This window comes from Eretmochelys imbricata, chromosome 5 (assembly GCF_965152235.1).
Source record: "Eretmochelys imbricata isolate rEreImb1 chromosome 5, rEreImb1.hap1, whole genome shotgun sequence".
NCBI classification, from domain to species: Eukaryota; Metazoa; Chordata; order Testudines; family Cheloniidae; genus Eretmochelys; species Eretmochelys imbricata.
The window spans coordinates 41,959,590-41,979,612 of NC_135576.1; the positions used below are offsets into that span (position 1 = coordinate 41,959,590).

The 20,023-nt window shown below is 37.6% G+C and overlaps 2 protein-coding genes across 3 annotated transcripts in view; one reads left to right on the forward strand and one right to left on the reverse strand.

The window, feature by feature from the left end:
• Positions 1-71: 71 nt before the first annotated feature.
• On the forward strand, positions 72-18,235 carry PPWD1 (peptidylprolyl isomerase domain and WD repeat containing 1). 2 transcript variants are annotated; one of them, XM_077816931.1, is made up of 11 exons: positions 72-229; positions 3,748-3,850; positions 4,654-4,754; positions 5,562-5,682; positions 7,641-8,088; positions 8,749-8,939; positions 9,591-9,780; positions 11,846-12,027; positions 14,244-14,325; positions 16,466-16,648; positions 17,884-18,235. In XM_077816931.1, the coding sequence occupies exons 1-11, from the start codon at positions 79-81 to the stop codon at positions 18,025-18,027; spliced, it is 1,896 nt and encodes a 631-aa protein (XP_077673057.1). In that variant the 5' UTR covers positions 72-78; the 3' UTR covers positions 18,028-18,235. The 2 variants fall into 2 exon arrangements, with proteins under 2 accessions (XP_077673057.1, XP_077673058.1); XM_077816932.1 differs by lacking the exon at positions 3,748-3,850 and having other exon boundaries at positions 211-229.
• Positions 16,334-20,023, reverse strand: part of TRIM23 (tripartite motif containing 23) — a 36,654-nt gene continuing 32,964 nt past the window's right edge. Inside the window, exon 11 of the mRNA XM_077816934.1 lies at positions 16,334-16,521. Coding sequence (XP_077673060.1) covers positions 16,477-16,521 — 45 coding nt within the window. The 3' untranslated portion in view covers positions 16,334-16,476. The remainder of the gene's footprint in view (positions 16,522-20,023) is intronic.

Sequence of the window (20,023 nt, forward strand, 5' to 3'; positions counted from 1 at the left end):
CTGACGGCGAGAGGCGCTGCCGCCCTCACTTTCGGGCGCCCGAGCGGGGGGTGTCGCAGGAGCTTGACGCACACCAACATGGCCTCCGCCGACTCGGAGCGCAAGAGGAGGAAGCTCGAGGAGGCAGCGGCGGGCGCCGTAGCCGGGGATGGAGACGAGGAACCGGAGGAAGAGGAGCGCTGGGTCGGGCCCCTCCCGGGGGAGGCTGCGCAGGCCAAAAAGAGAAGAGGTAACGCGGGGAGCCGCGCCCTGGTCCGGGCTACGGGGGAGCGGGGCGGTCCGGGCTGGGAGTCTGGGCGGGCGCTAGGACACGGGCTGTGGCGGGGCGCTCCGGCCGGGAACGGTGCTGGAGTGCGGTGCCGGGACGATGGTAAACGCGTCCGAAACACTCGCACCGCGGCATGTCTGCGGGAACAGTCAAAACTGCCCCCAACGTCTCTGTGATCCAGCCTCGTGTGCGATCCCATGTGCCATAAAGAGTAGCTCTTCCTCCTTCTCCTCTTGAAAAGTAACAAAAATTACCTTTGTTTTGTTGTTATGAAAGGTGATCAGGAAAATGTTGCGCCCCAACTGGTGAATGTTCATGCCAGTGCTGTAAAGTCTGTTGTCTTACGTGTGGAATTGCTAAGAGCAGTACATGGATATGCGTTTTGTCAAAGAGTGGCTCCTCCTTCATTAATGCAACAAAGGCAAATATTTAAGATTCTGCATTCTTTGACTTGTTTTGAAGATTGCACAGCACAAGAACTTGAAATTTTTTTCCGTGTTCTAAATCTCACATGCTTCTCTTGGTCTTCAGAAAGAGGATTATAGGAATAGATGCTTCAAGATGTCACTGTGTCTTTGATTGTGCAAACAGGCACAATCTTAACTTTACTACCACCTGCTATTCACTGCTGTTCACGGTATGGAAGTTAAACATGTGCACTGAGACCTACTGTTTGAAATGCTTTCACTTATGAAGATTAATTACTACTCCACACAAAAGGAAAAACTTAGCTTCACTACAAGGAAGATCACATTTCATTGTAAGGCTAGGGTAAAGCAACAGACATACTTCTTGGAGAACACCTGCATGAACAGATTCTTTACAAAGCTTAAAATGTCAGAAATAGACAACTACTGGCAATCAGCTGCTTGTTGTTTTGTTACTACAATTTTAACAGAGTTGCCTGATTGACATCTCCATCATGGATTCTACCATAATACAAACATGGGATTGACTCGTCATCTGCACAGGCCTACTAAATTAAATAGCAATGAGTGCAGTAGCCTCCAGCTAGACAAATAGCTGCAGTTGTGATTTAAGGAGTTGGAGCAGAAAGAATCTGATTCTTTTTGCATTCTGTTAATAAATTGGGTAGAAATGCCAGTTATTAGATCTTAAATAGTGACATGCAAATGATGAAGCTGATTTAGTTGCTTAATGACAACCACCAAAAATGGAAGGAGAAAGATGATAAAAAAAATAAAGGAACTTTCAAGATATGTACTTGCCCTACTCCATAATTGTGTGATATTGTTGTCACATTTTTCTCTCCTTTCCGTTTAGTCTGTTTATGAATCACACATTTTTGTCATGTCAAATTTAGACAGCAAACTGTTCAGGACAGTTATTATGTTGTTACAACTTCTGTGAGGTACCTAACATGTTTTTGAGTGCTGAAAGGTAGCAGTAATTACATCTGTCCTGTCAATAAAAACATTTCTTATTGGTCAGATATTGTCATCTTGTAAAAGAAGATTGAAGATTTGTTTGTTTTATGAGTTCTTTCATGAGTGTAGTTATAGGCTACCTTTTCTAATATTTTTGCTGTGCTGTCCCTAGATTGGGAAGTGGTATCATTCAGTTTGCTACAGTCATGGGCATTGTTATCCTCTGTTTGGTATGTTAATTGAAAACAAAGTCCACTTAGATAGGTATCGGAAGTTACCGCTTCTTATGGTGCGATATATCATATCTGATCAGCTATTCTGATATCATGTCTGACAGTTGCCAGTCCCAGATGCTTCAGAGGGAACTACAAGTGGAATAATTTGCTCATAAAGAAGATGCTTCCTAGACCCCTCCTTTTAAATACTGGCATACGCCCTGAGGCTTAACGATTTATTCTCCTTCTAAACATTGTTTTTCTTTTAATTCTTACCAGTATGTGACTGAATGTTCTTATCCATATAATGTCCAATCTATTTTGAGTCTTGCAAAGTTGTGTGTGTTCCAGAGAACAACACATTTGTCAGTTTTCTTAAAAATTTACTACCTTTTAATTTAATTGAACATATTCTTGTTTTACTTTCTTGAGAGGAAAAAATACATCTCTGAACCCCCTCTATTTCTGCTACATTCTTTTTTTTTAAATGGGGCAGTTAGAATTGAACACATTCATCCAGATGAGGCTATACTGTTGATTTATAGAATGGCATCATATTTACAGTATTTTTCCATCCCATTCCTTGTGCATCCCAAATTTTTGTTTGTCTTAACCTCTGCTGTACATTTAATGCAGGCCGCTTCATCCTTTGTTTATCTCTATAGGACTTTAACCTAGTCACAAGATTAAGTAAGAGGGACTTGCAGTGATCTTTGATCATAATGATGACCTTCGTCATCACTCCTACAGGCACGGTGATCAAAATAACAGAGTTGTAGCAGCAAGCCAAAGGAGCCTTATGCTCTCATTGCACTCCAATGCACTTCATTCTATCTGCATTGCAGTGCACTACTTGCCACCATTGTTTACATACTGCACAAAATTTGTAGTTGCCTTACTTCCCCTTTGTTCAAATGAGCTTAAAATGTAAATACTACACTTTTAACATTCACCTCTTGGCTTCTGTCTTTACCAGGTTTGGGTCATCAGACAGGGAAAGGTGCACTGAGTTCTCTGGTAATATTGGTCACTGGCTATGCTTTCACCCACCAGTGGAGAGGGTTTGCCAGGACACAGTTGTTGTCTGTGAACACCTAGTTAAAGCCACAAGTAGAAGTTGAGCAAATCTTAGAGGACCAGTATTGTAAAATCATTTATAGATTGAATGCCACTGCTTTTATTGTAAAGTTCTACCTCTTAGGGTATAGTCATGGGACTTCAAATCTATGTCTAGCTAACATTATGAATATTTTTATGATGAATCTCAATAAGTGGGTCATGACTAATTTTCACTCTTAGAATAAATTATGACACCTCAGCCCGAGATGTATTGATTCTAAACACGTCCCCAAAATTCTGAAAATTATAGTTATTCTCTAACGAAAGGATTTTTTCTAGATACTCTGTTTTTAAATCTTCTTTGTGAAAGGTTTCCTTTATATGAGAAATAATGTACTTTAAAGAAGCATTTGCATAAGGCCAATTTCTGACCTTGGATATTCAAGTTAACTTAATTGGGGTGGGACGGAGGGGAGGGAGACAATGTATGTAGGGACAGACTTTGGGCCTTTGGCATTAATATTGTGTTATCATTTCAGGAAACAGGTGTAATTGTTTAAAAGGGTGTGCTTATTTAAATATTAGTGAAATGAGAGATTAGATGCTTCTAGTACGCAGGCAGTTGGGAGATCCAGGTTCAAAAAATAGTGGTAGAAATCTCATTCATAATGTTAGCATGGTGCCCTGATATCTTACCTTTTTGACTAAAACTAACGCAGGTAAAGTAATACAAGTGTAAATAATAATAGCGAGCGGAAGATGGGATGTAATATTTATTAAAAGGAAATAATTTCTGCTTTTCTCTTATTTTGTTCAGTCCTTGAATTTGAACATGTCTACCTTGAAAATCTTCCGAGTGCTTCAATGTACGAACGCAGTTACATGCACAGAGATGTCATTACACATGTAGTGTGTACTAAGTGAGTCTTTTGTTTTAACGGTGTCTTGCAGTCCCAAAACTTTTATGTGCATATGATAGGAAGTTTTTTTTTTTCTTTTTAATAGAAATGTTCCTAATGGAACTTGATGATTTTGGAGGTGGGATTTTAAATTCTTCAGAGCTAATTCAAATAGATTTGGTTTGGTTAAAGAGAGACACATTTTAAATCTAGTCAATTTAAAAGTAGTACTGTGTAACCCCTTGCTTATTTTTGTGGATTTAAAATCCCATTTTCCTATTCTTAAATTACTTTTTCTCATCCCTATTTCTATGTGAAATGACTACACAAGCAGGAGAAGCTCTACATCAAATGCAGTCATATGCATAAAGTAAACAACTGCAGAGACAGAAAAAATATCTAACCTCTTTTAATTGCATGTTACTTTTAACAATATTAGGATGAAAAAAATAAGACTAAAGTGTGTTGTTTAAGTTGATGTAGTCTCTTTACAAATCAAGTCACAGAGTGTGGGAAGGTAATATCTTGCTTTTTAATGATTAATACTGAGATCGAACTGCTACTGCACACTTTGGCAGACTCAAGATTGTTTACAATAAGATATAAAGAATATTGTACTAATATTTGAGGTCTTGATACTAGCCATTACCCACTAATTGCAAATACATGTTGTACTTTTCTGAGTGAGGAAAAAGGAAAAAATGCATATCCATCTCAATAGTTATGTTGTACTAGTAAATTCATCTTGTGCACCATTATTGATTCTTCCCTTCCACCCTCAAGTTTTTAACATTATATTTCAATTGATATGTTTATCACTGCAGGACAGATTTTATCATAACTGCCAGCCATGATGGACATGTCAAATTCTGGAAGAAAGTAGAAGAAGGGATTGAATTTGTTAAACATTTTCGTAGCCATTTAGGTAAGAAATCATATTGTATTTGATCTGTTTTTATTAGAACACAATTTTTCTTCAACTCTACTATCTATGTTCTATATTTGCAATATCTAGTAGTAGTTAAATATGTGTTTCATCAGGGGTTCTCCAAAGCTGGAGAATCTGGTCCTAGTCCATTATGCAGTAGGATTCTGAGGGCTTAGGACTTACTGTGGAAATAAACTTTAATGTTTGTTAGGTGTATTGTTTATAGGATTCTTATCAATTTATTTTATGATTTTCTATGCTTCATTTTTAGAACTGGATGATACTGATTGTTCATGATAACAGTAAAACTTGTAAATTGCTATTTTTAATTAGATATACCAATCAACTTTAAAAAAAAACATATTATTTAGAGTCCTTCTAAAAGTTTAATTGCTGCCATTGACTTCAACAAGTATGTTAATCCATACAAAATTTTATCCTTTCTGAGCTAAAAAACCAGCACATTATTTTCTTAAGTGGGATCAGTGGGATCATCATTATTAAAAAAATAAGCAATTTTATGTTGGGTAACTAATTCTCTGTACAGTGGCTAACTACTCGAAGACAATGCAGATGTGAACTGTGCAATGTAGAACTCTTTATTAATTATTATTATTTATTATTATTCTGTACTACAGCTTTAAAATACAGATACTATATACAACAATTGCAGGCTCTAAAATGTTGTTCTAAGATAGTTGGATTCCCCCCTCCTTTGAAGTGGTGAATACTCTTCATGCTTTGTTTTGAAAGTTGTATCTGTCTTTTCCATGTTTTAATATTATATTGGGTTTATTGTAACAGGGGTCATTGAGAGTATTGCAGTTAGTTCAGAAGGGGCATTATTCTGTTCTGTTGGGGATGACAAAGCAATGAAGGTGTTTGATGTAGTAAACTTTGATATGATCAACATGCTGAAACTCGGGTAAGTCATGTCATTCTGTAAAAACATTTTTGGTGATTGTAAGTGTTTTGAGTACTTTGAATAAGAGTGAATTAAACCAAATTCTGTTCGATCATTTTAAGTTTAAAAAAAAAAATTCCAATCAGCCTTAATTTAACTAAGTTAAGGGAGTGTGTGCTATTAGGAAATGTGCCCAGCAGCTTAGAGATTTCCTGATATATGTAGAATTGTAATATATGTGGTTTTAATCTCCTGCTGTAAAAAGTGTGCAACAAAATTTTCATATTTTTCAGTATGACATGCACCCGAGGATATGTGTCATGTAGCATATGACAAGATACATGATGGTAGTCATATCTCATGATAAGAGAGAAAAACAAGAGTTTTATTGCCCACTGAAAGTTTTTGTCAGGTCTTCAGTATTTCTCATTCTGAAAGTATCATATGTACATAGGCATTTTGTACCACACCTATTTTACTGAGATATCTGAAATTAACAGTGTTCCTATTGGGGCTGATAGTTTTATTTATTTGTTTTAATCCTATTCTCAGTTTACTTTACCCTTTCTGCTTACTTTAATATTTAACAGTGCGCTCACAACCAGTTTTTAAATCAACCCAGTTAGGGTCAAAGCTACTGTTTTTAACTGGAGAGCCGATTACAGTCTCTGTACTGCCATTGTGACAGCTGTTCTCGTTTTCTGCCTCTTAACCAGTTTTTACTCCATGACAGAACTTTGCTTTTCATGCCACAACTGCTTAATTTCCTTAATAGCTTCTTTTTTGAGGATCTTTACCAACATTATTTTGCAAGTCCAAAATAATTTTATCTACCAATTCTTAAGGATTTTCTAGTTGAGTTGTCAAAGAATTCTAAATAGCATAGTTTTTCCCCGGAGGCCGTACTGGTCCTTTGGGTTTTATATATATATGTTGGGTTTTGTTTTTCATAATTCTAGCTTTAGTATTGTTTCAGCTAGCTTAATTGGTACTGAAATAAGGCTCATTGGTCTATGATTCCCAGGATATCTGTTAGCACCCTTTTTAAAGGTAAGCATAACATTGGCTATTCTCCAATCCTCTGGTCCATTTTAATTATGGAGTACATATCTTTTTTTGGCAGCTAAACCATTTCATTTTAAATTCCTTCAGAATTCTTGATTAATATAATTTGGTCCTAGTGATTTATTGCAATTTATTATCTATTGATCTTTTTATTAATCAATTTGTAATACAGTCCTGGTGATTTATTGCAGGACCCGATCCTGCTTCTGTTGAATTTGATGGCAAAACTGCATTTGTCTTCAGTTGCACCAAAATCTGACTTTAAATGATCAATTTGAGGATAGAGAAGAAATGCCATTGTCATGAACGTTTAGCAGTAATAGATCTCTACACCAGATATTGTAGTGGATCACACCTCTATTTTCCCCACCCACCTTCTGTACACTAACTTCCTGTCACCACTGCTTTGTGAAGCATTGTGGAAGAGCAGAGATTGGGTAACTGGACAGAGATTGGGTAACTAGCACATTCCTTTGGTAACACACCACTGAATTTTCATAGACCACATATTATCAAAGCTTAATAAATAATAATTCTTCCCCAAAATTAACTCTGCCATTTGATTTCAAATTGATAATCCTCAACTTTTTGAAGTCATCTGGACTAACTTGCTACGTATGTCCTGGACTATCAAATTATTGATCTCTTTCTCTGTAATATCGAAAATAATACTGAACAGAAATCTAGCCCTTAGACGAATGTGTAGCCAAGTGTTATCTGCAGTATTGTTATAGCCATTTTGATCCCAGAATATTAGACACACAAGGTGGGTGAGGTAATATTTTTTATAGGACTAATAAAAGATATTATGTCACCCACCTTGTCTGTTTAGCAAATTGTTATGCATATCTATCTAGGTAAATCAAGCCCTGCTTATTTTGTTTTTGTTTTTTTTCCTCTACTTTCTATTCTAGCTACTACCCTGGCCAGTGTGAATGGATATACTGCCCTGGAGATGCCATATCTTCTGTTGCATGCTCTGAGAAGAGCACAGGAAAGATATTCATATATGATGGTCGAGGAAATAACCAGCCACTTCATGTTTTTGATAAACTCCATACATTCCCTCTTACTCAGATAGGGCTGAACCCCACCTACAAAGTAGTAGTGTCTTCTGACAAGTCTGGCATGATTGAATATTGGACTGGGCCTCCTCATGAATATAAATTCCCGAAAAATGTGAACTGGGAGTATAAAACAGACACCGATTTATATGAATTTGCTAAATGTAAAGCTTACCCATCCAGTATATGTTTCTCACCTGATGGCAAGAAAATGGCCACTATTGGTTCCGATAGAAAAGTTAGAATTTTCAGGTTCTTGACTGGGAAGCTTATGAGAGTCTTTGATGAATCCCTGAGTGTGAGTTCAATTTTGCTTTTATATGCTTTTATATTCTGACTTATATTCTTTTTTTTTTGTATATTAATTTACTCACCAGTACCTTTATCTACTTTATCACCAGTTTCTATAAAGATGGATTTTATTACTTACCTTATCTTACAAAGGAGTTTTTTTTCTATATTAGCATCTTTTAATCTTATACTTCTATGGTCTCTAACTTCTGTATGTTAATCTGTGCTGAATATACTTTGAAATTTAATTAGTGTTTTTCATTTAGGAAATTTTGTAATTTTTGTGCTTCTAGACTGCCCATTTGCTAGAAAGCATTTGAAAAAATGTCTGCTTTAATCAAAATTGAGAAAAATGTAAGGGAAAAAATAATCTTTTTAAAGATTGCTTTGTTAGAGCAAACATACTTTTTTTTCTTTGCCCAGGGTCTTGGATTCTAACTACAGCTTGTGTTTTGATAGAAGAAAAATAATTCTGCTTGTGTATATTTCAGTTCCTGCTTTAGCTAAAGGAAATATTTGAATGGTTCACTTGAATTTTTATTTAAGCTTGTGAGTAGTTGAGTAATTCTACTGAAGTGAAAGTTAAGTGTGTGTTTCAATTGCTTTGCTAGATCACAGCATTATTGTGCATTCATACAACTGGTGACTGATCGTCTTGTTTCTGTAGATGTTTACTGAGCTGCAACAGATGAGACAACAGCTGCCAGACATGGAGTTTGGCCGACGTATGGCTGTTGAGCGTGAGTTGGAGAAGGTGGATGCAGTCAGGTTAATTAACATAATTTTTGATGAAACTGGACACTTCGTGCTCTATGGAACAATGCTGGGTATTAAGGTCATAAATGTAGAAACTAACCGGTAAGTCTTATTCCAACCTACATATAATGGTTCCTCTCGAAAAGACTCATTTCAGCCAATTTTTTAATATTCTTGTTCCATTTAAAATTTTGCATGTTAATAGATCTTTCTATTTCTTCGGGGGGCTGTTGGTTTAAATTAGGCTGAAAATAAACTTTTTATGCCAAATATTGAATTTTATGGCTTAAAACTTGGTAAAATGAGAGAAGATATGCATAAAAATCCTTGGAATAAGTATTTTGCACAGAGAGTCCATTTCTGGCTAATAGTGAATACAATCAGATACACTAATGGAAAGTTAATGACCGTTTTGTATATAATTCTGCACGGTAGAATAAATGAGGATCAATGGTTTTGAGATTTTTAGGGTAGGGAAGGCTGAGCAGTAAGTTTTTTGTAGCAGTTTTGAAAAGGGAAAGCATTGTAAATAAGCCTGTAATAACATTCCCTCCTGCCCTCTCCCTCTCTCTCTGTATATAGATACACAAATAAATATATATTTGATAAGATGAGGTGCAGTGTTTCTTGAATTCTGCTGAGTCTGTTTATGACTGGAGGGGAGAGACTGTATGACATGAAAGTTTAACAGTAGTCCTACTTTCCTTTTTTCTTTTTTTTTTTGTTTTGGTTTTTAAACACCATGTACTATAGGTGTGTTCGTATCTTAGGCAAACAGGAAAATATCAGGGTGATGCAACTGGCTTTGTTCCAAGGCGTAGCAAAGAAACATCGTGCTGCAACCACTATAGAGATGAAAGCATCTGAAAACCCTGTTCTCCAGAATATCCAGGCAGATCCAACAATAGTCTGCACATCTTTCAAAAAGAACAGGTTTTACATGGTTTGTATGATTTCTGTTAGACTAATGCAGGATAGAAATTATTCAGTTTTGTGTGTTTGTTTTTTAAACCTCTTCTCCCAGACTTTTTAATGTTTTTTGACTTGAAGAATTTTGGTAGTGACACAACTTTCCCAGAGAGGTCTCCTTAAATTACAACAATATTTCAGAATTTTTAGCTTGGATTTATCTGAGAGTTGCTTTATGATCCTTCAGTTTTTACTGAGTACAGCCCCCCAACCTGAAGCAAATACTCACCAGCAACCACACAACAGAACCACTAACCCAGGAACCTATCCTTGCAACAAAGCCTGTTGCCAACTGCGTCCACATATCTATTCAGGGGACACCATCATAGGGCCTGATCACATCAGCCACACTATCAGAGGCTCGTTCACCTGCACATTTACCAATGTGATATATGCTATCATGTGCCAGCAATGCCCCTCTGCCATGTACATTGGTCAAACTGGACAGTCTCTACATAAAAGAATAATGGACACAAATCAGACGTCAAGAATTATAACATTCAAAAACCAGTTGGAGAACACTTCAATCTCTCTGGTCACTCGCTTACAGACCTAAAAGTGGCAATACTTCAACAAAAAAAACCTTCAAAAACGGATTCCAACGAGAGACTGCTGAATTGGAATTAATTTGCAAACTGGATACAATTAACTTCGGCTTGAATAGAGACTGGGAGTGGATGGGTCATTACACAAAGTAAAACCATTTCCCCATGTTCCCCCGCCCACCCACCCCACTCCCCCCCCCCCCGTTCCTCAGACATTCTTGTCAACTCCTGGAAATGGCCCACCTTGATTATCACTACAAAAGATTCCCCCCGCCCCCTCGCTCTCCTGCTGGTAATAGGTCACCTTAAGTGATCACTCTGGTTACAGTGTGTATGGTAACACCCATTGTTTCATGTTCTCTATTTATATAAATCTGCCCACTGTATTTTCCACTACATGTATCTGATGAAGTGAGCCGTAGCTCACGAAAGCTTATCCTCAAATAAATTTGTTAGTCTCTAAGGTGCCACAAGTACTCCTTTTCTTTTTTCAGTAAATTGTGAATCTTGGATTCCTTTATATCTTAGTAAAGTTTTAGTTCCTGTGTTTGGCAGTTCAACTTTTGAAGCTATATTTATATATAACTATGTAATTATTCTATAGTGCCTGGGAACCCCAGAGAAGGATCAGGGCTCATGCATGCAAAGCACCGTATAGAAAAGTAACAGACATTTGTTGCAGAAGCCTGACTGTCACTTGCTTAACTAGTACTTGTCCTTAACTTGATTGTTACCATACAGCACCAAGTGTGCATACTCTAAACTATCAGAAGGCAATTACAGAACTGAACACACAACTTTCAAAAGTACAGGCCAGGAAGAAAAGTTTGACAGATCTGGGATCTTTGTATTTATCAAACATACTGAAAATATACAGTGTATTTCAGTGACTGTAATTGCCACCTGAAAGTTTATAATGTACACAGTTGGTGCTGTATGCTGACACTCCTCTACTGTTTGACCTTTATTGTGTGTTTTCTCTGACTAGTTTTGTCTTCTGCCTTTTGAGGACTAGTCTAGGGATCATATTGCTGTGGTTGGAAACAGCTCTCTGAATTAATCAATATCTTTCTATAGTATTATATTAGAATGAAGACCGAATAAGAGTACTTACTGTACCCGTGTAATTAAATCAAGAGATTTCCAACTCTGCCTGATCCTAGCACAAGGAGCATTGCCTGAGCATGAGTGTACTTTACCTGTACACATTTTACATTCTTCCCTTTTAAATAAAACAATGTTAAAGGCAGGTGAGAGGTCTAGGGGAGAGAGATCACAAAAGATTACTTGGATTTCCAAATATCTGTACTGGAAATTGTGACCCTTTAATCTGCAGGTGGAAGGACTGTCAGAGTCTTTATTTCACACATACTGAAATGCAGGAAGATAGACTTTTTTTATCTGATCTTTCTGACTGATTTTTAGCTGGGAAGCTTTGTATGGTATCTAAATAAGAAAAAATAAAGGTAGCAACCTTTGTCTTTTGTTCTTCAGTTTACTAAACGTGAACCAGAAGATACAAAGAGTGCAGATTCTGACAGAGATGTATTTAATGAGAAACCATCTAAGGAAGAGGTCATGGCAGCCACTCAAGCTGAAGGCCCCAAAAGAGTTTCTGATAGTGCCATTATCCACACAAGCATGGGAGATATTCATGTCAAGCTTTTCCCTGTTGAGTATGTATTTGATACCTTTTTAAAAATAGTTTTGCTTTTATTGTTCCTTTCTTTGAGGCTGTTCGTTGTCGGTTACCAGGGCAGGGGGACTGCTTATAATTTGATTTCCCCCGCTCCCCATCCAAGGACCTCTTATTACATATTATTGCTTGCATATTTGCTTAATTACATAAATCAAGCTGCTGGGATGTTAGCAAGGACAGTGGGGCAAAAAATAGCTTAAAGCAGCAACAAGGGCAGTGGTTCTCAACATTTTTTTGTTGTTGTTGAAGTATTCCTTCGAAACTGTAAATCCTCCCATGTCTGCTTATATCATGTCTATGTTGTCAAATCTCATCTACTATTTTTCCTTATCTTCTTTTCCTTTCTTCTATGTTCTTGTTTTACTTTTCATTTTCTGATTTATGGATTTGCTCTTTTTACCTTGTTTTGTTCTTTCTCTGGTTCTCCCCCAGATGCTAGTGTGATACAGCACTGTTTTGTGCAAGTTATGTGTTACCACAGAGATAGCAGAGCTGTGCTATTTCATGCAGTCTAGGGGAAAGGAGAATAGAACATGTGGGTGGCAGCAGCAGATCTGGCAACAGTTTTCTAAACCAGAGGGATGATGCATCCTGCAGCTCCAAAAGGAATTGCTTTATGCATAAATTTTGTGCCATTGCAAATCTGAAACCTCTCATGAGAGCTACTTCTCCGTCAAAATTGTATCCTACAATGGAAAAAGTTTCATGTGCAACTGTGCATGAACTTTATGCCATTTATGTTCAACTGCTGGCACACAGCTGAGAGGTTCTGTGTACAACTGTTGATGGATAAAATCTTCTCTGTTCACATCTGTACTTCTGTACCCCAACGTCTGCTCCTTCTCAACTTTCCAAGCCCACTTAAGCATTAAAAATCCCTAGGAAATTTAATATACAAAACCTTTTTGTTGTGATGCACTTAGGGTTTGTTGTATGTGTAGCAACCCTGACAGTTTCACAAACACATGGACATGAAAAGTAAAACCACTTAACAGTACATACTCTATGCTCCTCCACCCACGGACACATACGTGCCTTACCGTTATCACAACTGCCATACACCACAGTGCACCACAGCCTTCACTCTGCCCTCTAATAATGCTAGCCTTCCATCACTTCCTTCCCCAACCCACCCTATCCCTATACAACGCACTACTATATCAAACATCCACAACTAATAGTACTAGGAGTATGTAGTTTTGTAAAAGGATTTGTTGAAGTGGACAGAGTTAAGGTTTGGAATGCATGGTTTGTCATATATAGAGCATTTGTGATAAATGGTATTTTGTGTGCCTCTGGGTGGATAAGCTGGGTATGTATGGCTTAGTGGCATAACTTTTCATTTTCATGTTTTTGTGGTTCTGAGTCAGGTATGTTTGTATGTGTAAAGCAACCCTGACTGCTTTACAACAAAGTTTTTGTGTAGATTAAGTGTAAAGTTATTACATTGTTCTGTAACTCTGGTAACAATTTTGTCTGTGTCAAATTCAAGCCATGATGGTGAAAGGTTCTTTGCTAATTATTATTACTGCTAATAGAATAGTAATGTGCCATCTAGTCCCTCTGTAATCCAAACAGTATTTGTATGTTGACAATCAGCAGTTTCAGTTTTAAAGAAGGGGTAACTGTGTGCGTCTGTGCTGATCTAGAAGTTTCTTTTAGCACTAAAGCACTTAATCCTCAAATTCCTTACTTCCATTAGATGGTATTGAACACATCACTTGGTATACTCATTCATACTGCAGGCTATGGTTTGATAGAATTACCTTGGTAAAGGGATGTTACTTTATTGTTCTGCTTGTGAGTTGCATACTACTGCTGTTGTGAATATTGGTTTCACTTTATACTTAATACTTTGTAATTTTATCTACAGTATATAAGTGGAACTATGGGGAGGAAATACTGTCTGGTGGTTAGGGCACTAGGACTTGGGAGAACTGGCTTTTTTTTATGGCTCTGCTGTTGACCAGCTGTGTGACCCTGGGCAAGTCATTGCACCCATCTATGCTTCCTGCTTTTTGTCTGTTACCTGTTAAGCTTATACATTCTTTGGGGGCAGGGTCTGTCTTATATGGGTTTTTTTGTGTGTAGTGCCCAGTACAATGGGTCCCCGATCTCAGGCGGAGCCCTTAGGGCACTACTGCAATACAAAAAATTATTTAGTCTTGCCTTAAATTTGTTATGCAACTGCAGGTGCCCCAAAACAGTGGAGAATTTCTGTGTACACAGCAGGAATGGTTACTACAATGGGCACACATTTCACCGTATTATCAAGGTAATTTACAAAAGACTAATGCTTTTCCTGTTGGGTTGTATGACACAAAATACAGAGCATAAGACATTTGTGCCAGTTCTGTCTGAGTTCGTCATTTGTATTGCTTTTTTTTTGTTATATTTAAGCATGGTGAATTATTATATTTAAATCAGTTAAATTGTCTTTTTTGGAATTGTTTCATAGAGCCTTTACAGGGAACTTAGATTTTGAAGAATGTTATGATTTAGTAAGGTTATGGTTCATTTTAAAAGTAGTAGTCTTGTTGGTAAACTGCAGAGCAAACCTGAAAACTGAGATGTTGAGTTTAGCGCAGATTATAGTAGAACCTGAGTTACGAACTGATCAGTTAACTACACACCTCATTTGGTATCGGAAGCACGCCATCAGGCAGCAGCGGACCACAAAAAAAAAAAAGCAAAAACAGTACAGCACGGTGTTAAACAAAAACTGCTAAAAAAGTAAAGCGAAAGCAGCATTTTTCTTCTGCATAGTAAAGTTTCAAACCTGTATTAAGTCAATGTTCAGTTGTAAACTTTTGAAAGAACCACCAAGGCGTTTTGTTCAGAGTTACAAACAACCTCCATTTCCAAGGTGTTTGTAACTCTGAGGTTCCACCTTACTGTACTGAATGTCCTTGCTATCCAGGACAAAAAAACAAACGAACAAGCAAACAAACCCTCTGCAAAGTCTTGATTGTGCTTAGTTCACTGAAGATATCGCAGAGGGCATCACTATGCGACATCAGTATAAGTAAGTTGCAATGAGACTGGTATTTGTGATGACACATTCTGAGATCTTCTGTGAACTAGAATGTACCAAGAAGATTTTGTAAGAGAAACTTTGTTTTTCTTGATCCTGATCTTTTCCCTATTCGAAATCACTTGGGCTGCATCGCTTTTCCTGCAAGTACAGAAGCTCAGACTTGTCCATGGAGGCTCCAAGGTTACCCATCCATTTTTCTTGTAAAGGATGAAATATTTTTAGGGATCATTCCCTGAATCTGACCATCCCAGACCTTCTCCCCTTCATTTCTGGCATGGTGGAGTTGGCCCCAAAGAGCAAACTGAAGGCTAAGAGGAGTTTTGACTATGAGGAAGCACTCTCGGCAGTCACAAAACAGAAGCTCTGCCACAATTGCTCCCAGCATTCGAATCCTTGCTCTAGCTGGAGAATAGGTTCAGAGTCTAGACAGCTTGTTAGCACAAGCTGAGAGTCTGGACAGCACTGTGTCGTCCCCCTACCACCTGAGACCCTTTGCAAGGGCAGGTTAGACCTCTTTGCCATTTGAAATACAGCAGGGAAGTCTGTCTTCAACAATTGGGAGTTCTTTGAGGGAACATTCTAAACCTCTCCAGCCCTTGCCAGCTGTCAAGTAATAGTCCCTTAGCAAGGAGTCTGGCATTCTTGCTGACACTTCCTCCCCAGAAGAGGATCTGGGCATCCCTCTGGGATGTTCCCTTGTTTTTACTTTCCAGCTGTATTGGATAATGAGAAGCAAGTTCTAGATCCCTCCACGCAGAAAAAGTGCCAGAAGACAACACGAGCTAGGGAGCGGGATTGATCTCTAGTTGGGAACAAAAACAAAAAAACCCCAACCAACCCTCCTTCCAAAGGGTAGAAGAAAAGCAAAGGGAAAAAAAAAAGTGGCCAGAGTGCGCAAGTGAAAAGCCAAGATGCATGCCAGATGGTCCTCCCTTTCCACTAGCTCTGGCATGGAACAGGCTGATATGACATCACTTAGAACTCAAAGCAGGCATGTAGGGGTTAGGTAGGTCTGTGCTTTCTGCAGGAATGGACAGCTTGTAAAGTTTTAAACTTCTGCTGTATGGGATAGAAAAATAAGTTGATAAAACTGAACACTTTTGCAGAAAGTAAAGAATTACAGGTACATAACCCCTACAGGCTCATATGTTATCTTGCCAATAAGATACGTTAGAGGATCTTATTCTGATGATGAACTGGCCATCACTTTAAAAGAAAAAATCATACCATTTGGGGCACTCTGGTTTTTATTCTAACACTTGCATATTTTACATAAAAGTCGGTCAGTTTTAAAAACAAATCTTGTCTTGAATTTCACAGCCTTGCAGATTTGGGTGTTCTACAGCAAAATGCGATGGTGTGTTTCATTCCTATCCAGGGTTTTATGATTCAAACTGGTGATCCAACTGGTACAGGAATGGGAGGTGAAAGCATCTGGGGAGGAGAATTTGAAGATGAGTTTCATTCAACTTTACGACATGACAGACCCTACACGCTTAGTATGGCTAATGCAGGATCAAACACCAATGGTTCCCAGTTCTTCATAACAGTGGTACCAACTGTAAGTAATATTTAAAACCCAGTTTAAGATCTGATTTGAAGATCAACCATGATGGTACTATGTAAAGAAGCAGTTGTGCCAGTTCTGTAGTGAAAAAGGAGGATGCCATTGTGCAGCTAATTTTATGTAGGTAATGTGACAAAAGCACATCGCTTAAGTTTGACTGAAAAATGTCCTTTAGAAAGAGTGATTAAACTTGATTATGAAAGGCTTGAGAATTTGAGTAAAAGGCACATGTTACATTTTAAATCTTATTGTAGACTATGGAATTTTGTATTAACAGGAGTTATCTTCTGCTGTAATCTGAATTAAATTTTTGTTTATTAAATATCTCTCTCACTAAGACTGGCAAAACTTCTGCATGGGTTGTGAGGATTTAGCAGGTATGGATACTACTAATACCTGTGGCTTGTTGTATTCTGGCTTTGCACAGGGGTCAAGATTTGGCCCCAAAGTCTTTCCATTAATACTTTCATTTTTATGTGACTTAGTTCACTATATACTAGAATTAGGAAACTTTGGTATGAGTCTAAAACAAAACAAAACCCTTCAAAATGCTGTAGCCTATGGATGTTCTTAGAAGTAATCTGCATATGCACCATCATTTTGCTATTTTAGAGACTTGCCCTTTTAGAGCTGTTTTAGGGGCACTTATAAATAATTTAATAGCTGAGGTTGAGGAAGCTGTAGTGGTTTGCAGGGAAATAGTATTAACATATGACCCACTTCCGAATTGCTCACAAATCTGAACTTTACCCATTTTCTCGTGGTGGTAGAAGAAGATGATTATATTGTCACAACTAAGTTTCAAGCATGTGAAAGCATTAGTTTTCATATATAGGTAGGCTGGAATGGAATTTATGCTAACATTCCATTTAGAAAGTTATTTTTTTCATTATTGAAGGTCTATGAATTAAAATGACTGCATAGCTAGCATTTTTGCCTTGCAAGGTATTTTATTAATGCTTAGGTATAAACTAATTTAAGAGATAACTAGCTTCAGAGTTGTTGAACAGTGTAACAGACACTTTTATATGCTTTCACTGTATACTTGTTAGAACAATTAACCGTGAATACACTTTAAAGTGTAGTGCTTAAAATGTAATAACCTTGATCTACAATTGCATTCACTTATTCTAGCACTAAATCTCTTCCTGTCCTACTATTTAACCTACAGAATACTTTATATTTTAACAAAAGTTCTGTTTCCTCTGTTCGTTCCACCCCTTAAACAGCCTTGGCTGGATAACAAGCACAGTGTGTTTGGACGAGTAACTAAAGGAATGGAAGTTGTTCAGAGAATCTCAAATGTGAAAGTAAATCCCAAAACTGACAAACCATATGAAGATGTCAGCATCATTAATATCACTGTGAAGTAAAACAGAATTTGAAAAACCTACCTTAAAAATGTTGTGGGACCCAAAAGCAAACAACCTGAGCAGTGGACTTCACTTTCATAGTGCCCTGCTCTGAAAACCCCCAGGACTGCACAAACACCAACCCTTCTACCGATCATGTAGCTGAAATGCTACAAACTGTATTTTTAATAATTTTATATTTTAAAATAAAAGGTGACCATGTTTGTTACTTTTGTCTCTTGCATCTTTTCTATGTTAAATTAAATGTATTTGTACATTCAGTGTCTGAAGGGTACTAATTTTGGATAATCATGAGCATGTTAATCTAACTTTCCATTACTCTTGCTAATGTCTTCTTTACTAATGCATAAGATCCTGTTTAGGTTAACATGAGCTGCTTGACTTTGGGCTGTAATAGAGCACTAATTGCTAGCAGTAGACTTAAGGGACTAATAAACTTCTAGTTCCACCTAAAATTCTACACAAGTATTTCTTTCCACTAAAATACCAGTTTGATTGAGATCTCTTCACCATTAATTTTAACGAGGCTTGTTGCCATTTCAGGTGTTCTAGTAATGTGTCTCATTTAAATGAAGAGCAGATAACTGCTATTACCTTTACAGACTTCTAGTGAACTTGTGTCAAACCATGATCATATCACTAAATGCTCTCCTTACACAGTAATTTTAACTCTGTCAAAAACTATTTGTTGGGTTCATTTAATCCTAGGCCATAGCACAAGATTTAATTGGGTTAATATTCAGGGTAGTCTGTTCACAAAACCTAATGCAATATGCTGAAACTTTTTTTTCCCCCCTGTTCAACTGAAATCTCTTTTCACCCTAGATTAGCACATTTTTCCTCAGGATTTCAGGGGCTCTTTACAAGTGAGTGCTGCATGTAATGTGAACTTCCACTCCTTATGAAGGTTTGTACTTTCCCCATTTATTTTGGGTGGTTGAACTCTGCACGCCTATTAAATTGCTTCTGTCATTACAGGTCTTTGGAATAATGTAATAAGGGTTGCTAAGAGGTTACACTTAAGAATGACTTTTGGGGAGAGTCAGGCAGAATATGGAATTACTGGTTATTAGATGTAGCTTTTAAAAAAAACTTGCACCATAGAGATGCTTTTTTCAAAGATCTGATTTCTATAAATTCAGATAAAGAGTACAAGATTATAGCTGTAGGTAGCATATTGAATTAGGGTAATATCTGGCAAAGCAGATGCATTCAATAGTTGAACAGTTAATTTTGATATGTAGAGGTGAATGGAAAGGCTCTAGGCATTTCAGTATGCTGAAGCCTCATTAAGACACATTTCTGTACAAAAATGTAGAAGGCTGGGGCTAATCTACATGGATTACAAGTAAAGAGTGTTGGGGGTGTGGACAAAGTTTAAAAATCACCTTTTACACTTCCACAATCCTTGGGCATGGGCCTCATTTCTTGGGTTAGAGCAGCCTGAACACACCTCCAACTTCTGCCAGCAGCACCTAACCCCAAGAAGCTGAAGACTTCCATGGTGTAAGGTCATCCCACACATCCTTTTCCTTGCTATGCTGCCACCAGGTGGCTACATTGAGTAAGAGCCCCATACTGCTCTATGCATATACTATAGTTTAATCCTCTTTAGGATCCACCAGCATGGTGTAAAGCAGTCATACCACAGTATCTTCCCTCTGTTCTCTACAACATTGAATAGGTCTCATTTCTTCCAACTTCTACCTGAATACAAGGCTTATCATGACATTCGTATTCCCAGAGTTAGGTTAATCTAAGCCCCCATTTTGGCTTACAATTGTCCCTTAATGTCATGCTGGCAACCAACACATTTTTGCCTACCTTCTCTTCTTCCTTCCCTGCCTAAAACAATGTCAAAAGGAAGTCCCTAGCTTAGACTAAATTCAATGCAACAAGACTAGTGTAGCAGAGAGGTAACAGCACACTGGATATAAACTCTCACTTTAATAGTCCTGCATTAATTCAAAAATAGATTTAATTATATTAGGAGAAT

Bases quoted from the DNA above. Each gene is read 5' to 3' on its own strand.
- PPWD1 (XM_077816931.1), top strand. From the start codon at position 79: ATGGCCTCCGCCGACTCGGAGCGCAAGAGGAGGAAGCTCGAGGAGGCA. The intron at 230-3,747 runs GTAACGCGGGGA...TATTTTGTTCAG, and splicing joins GCAGGCCAAAAAGAGAAGAG to TCCTTGAATTTGAACATGTC. The intron at 14,326-16,465 runs GTAATTTACAAA...ATTCCTATCCAG, and splicing joins CATTTCACCGTATTATCAAG to GGTTTTATGATTCAAACTGG.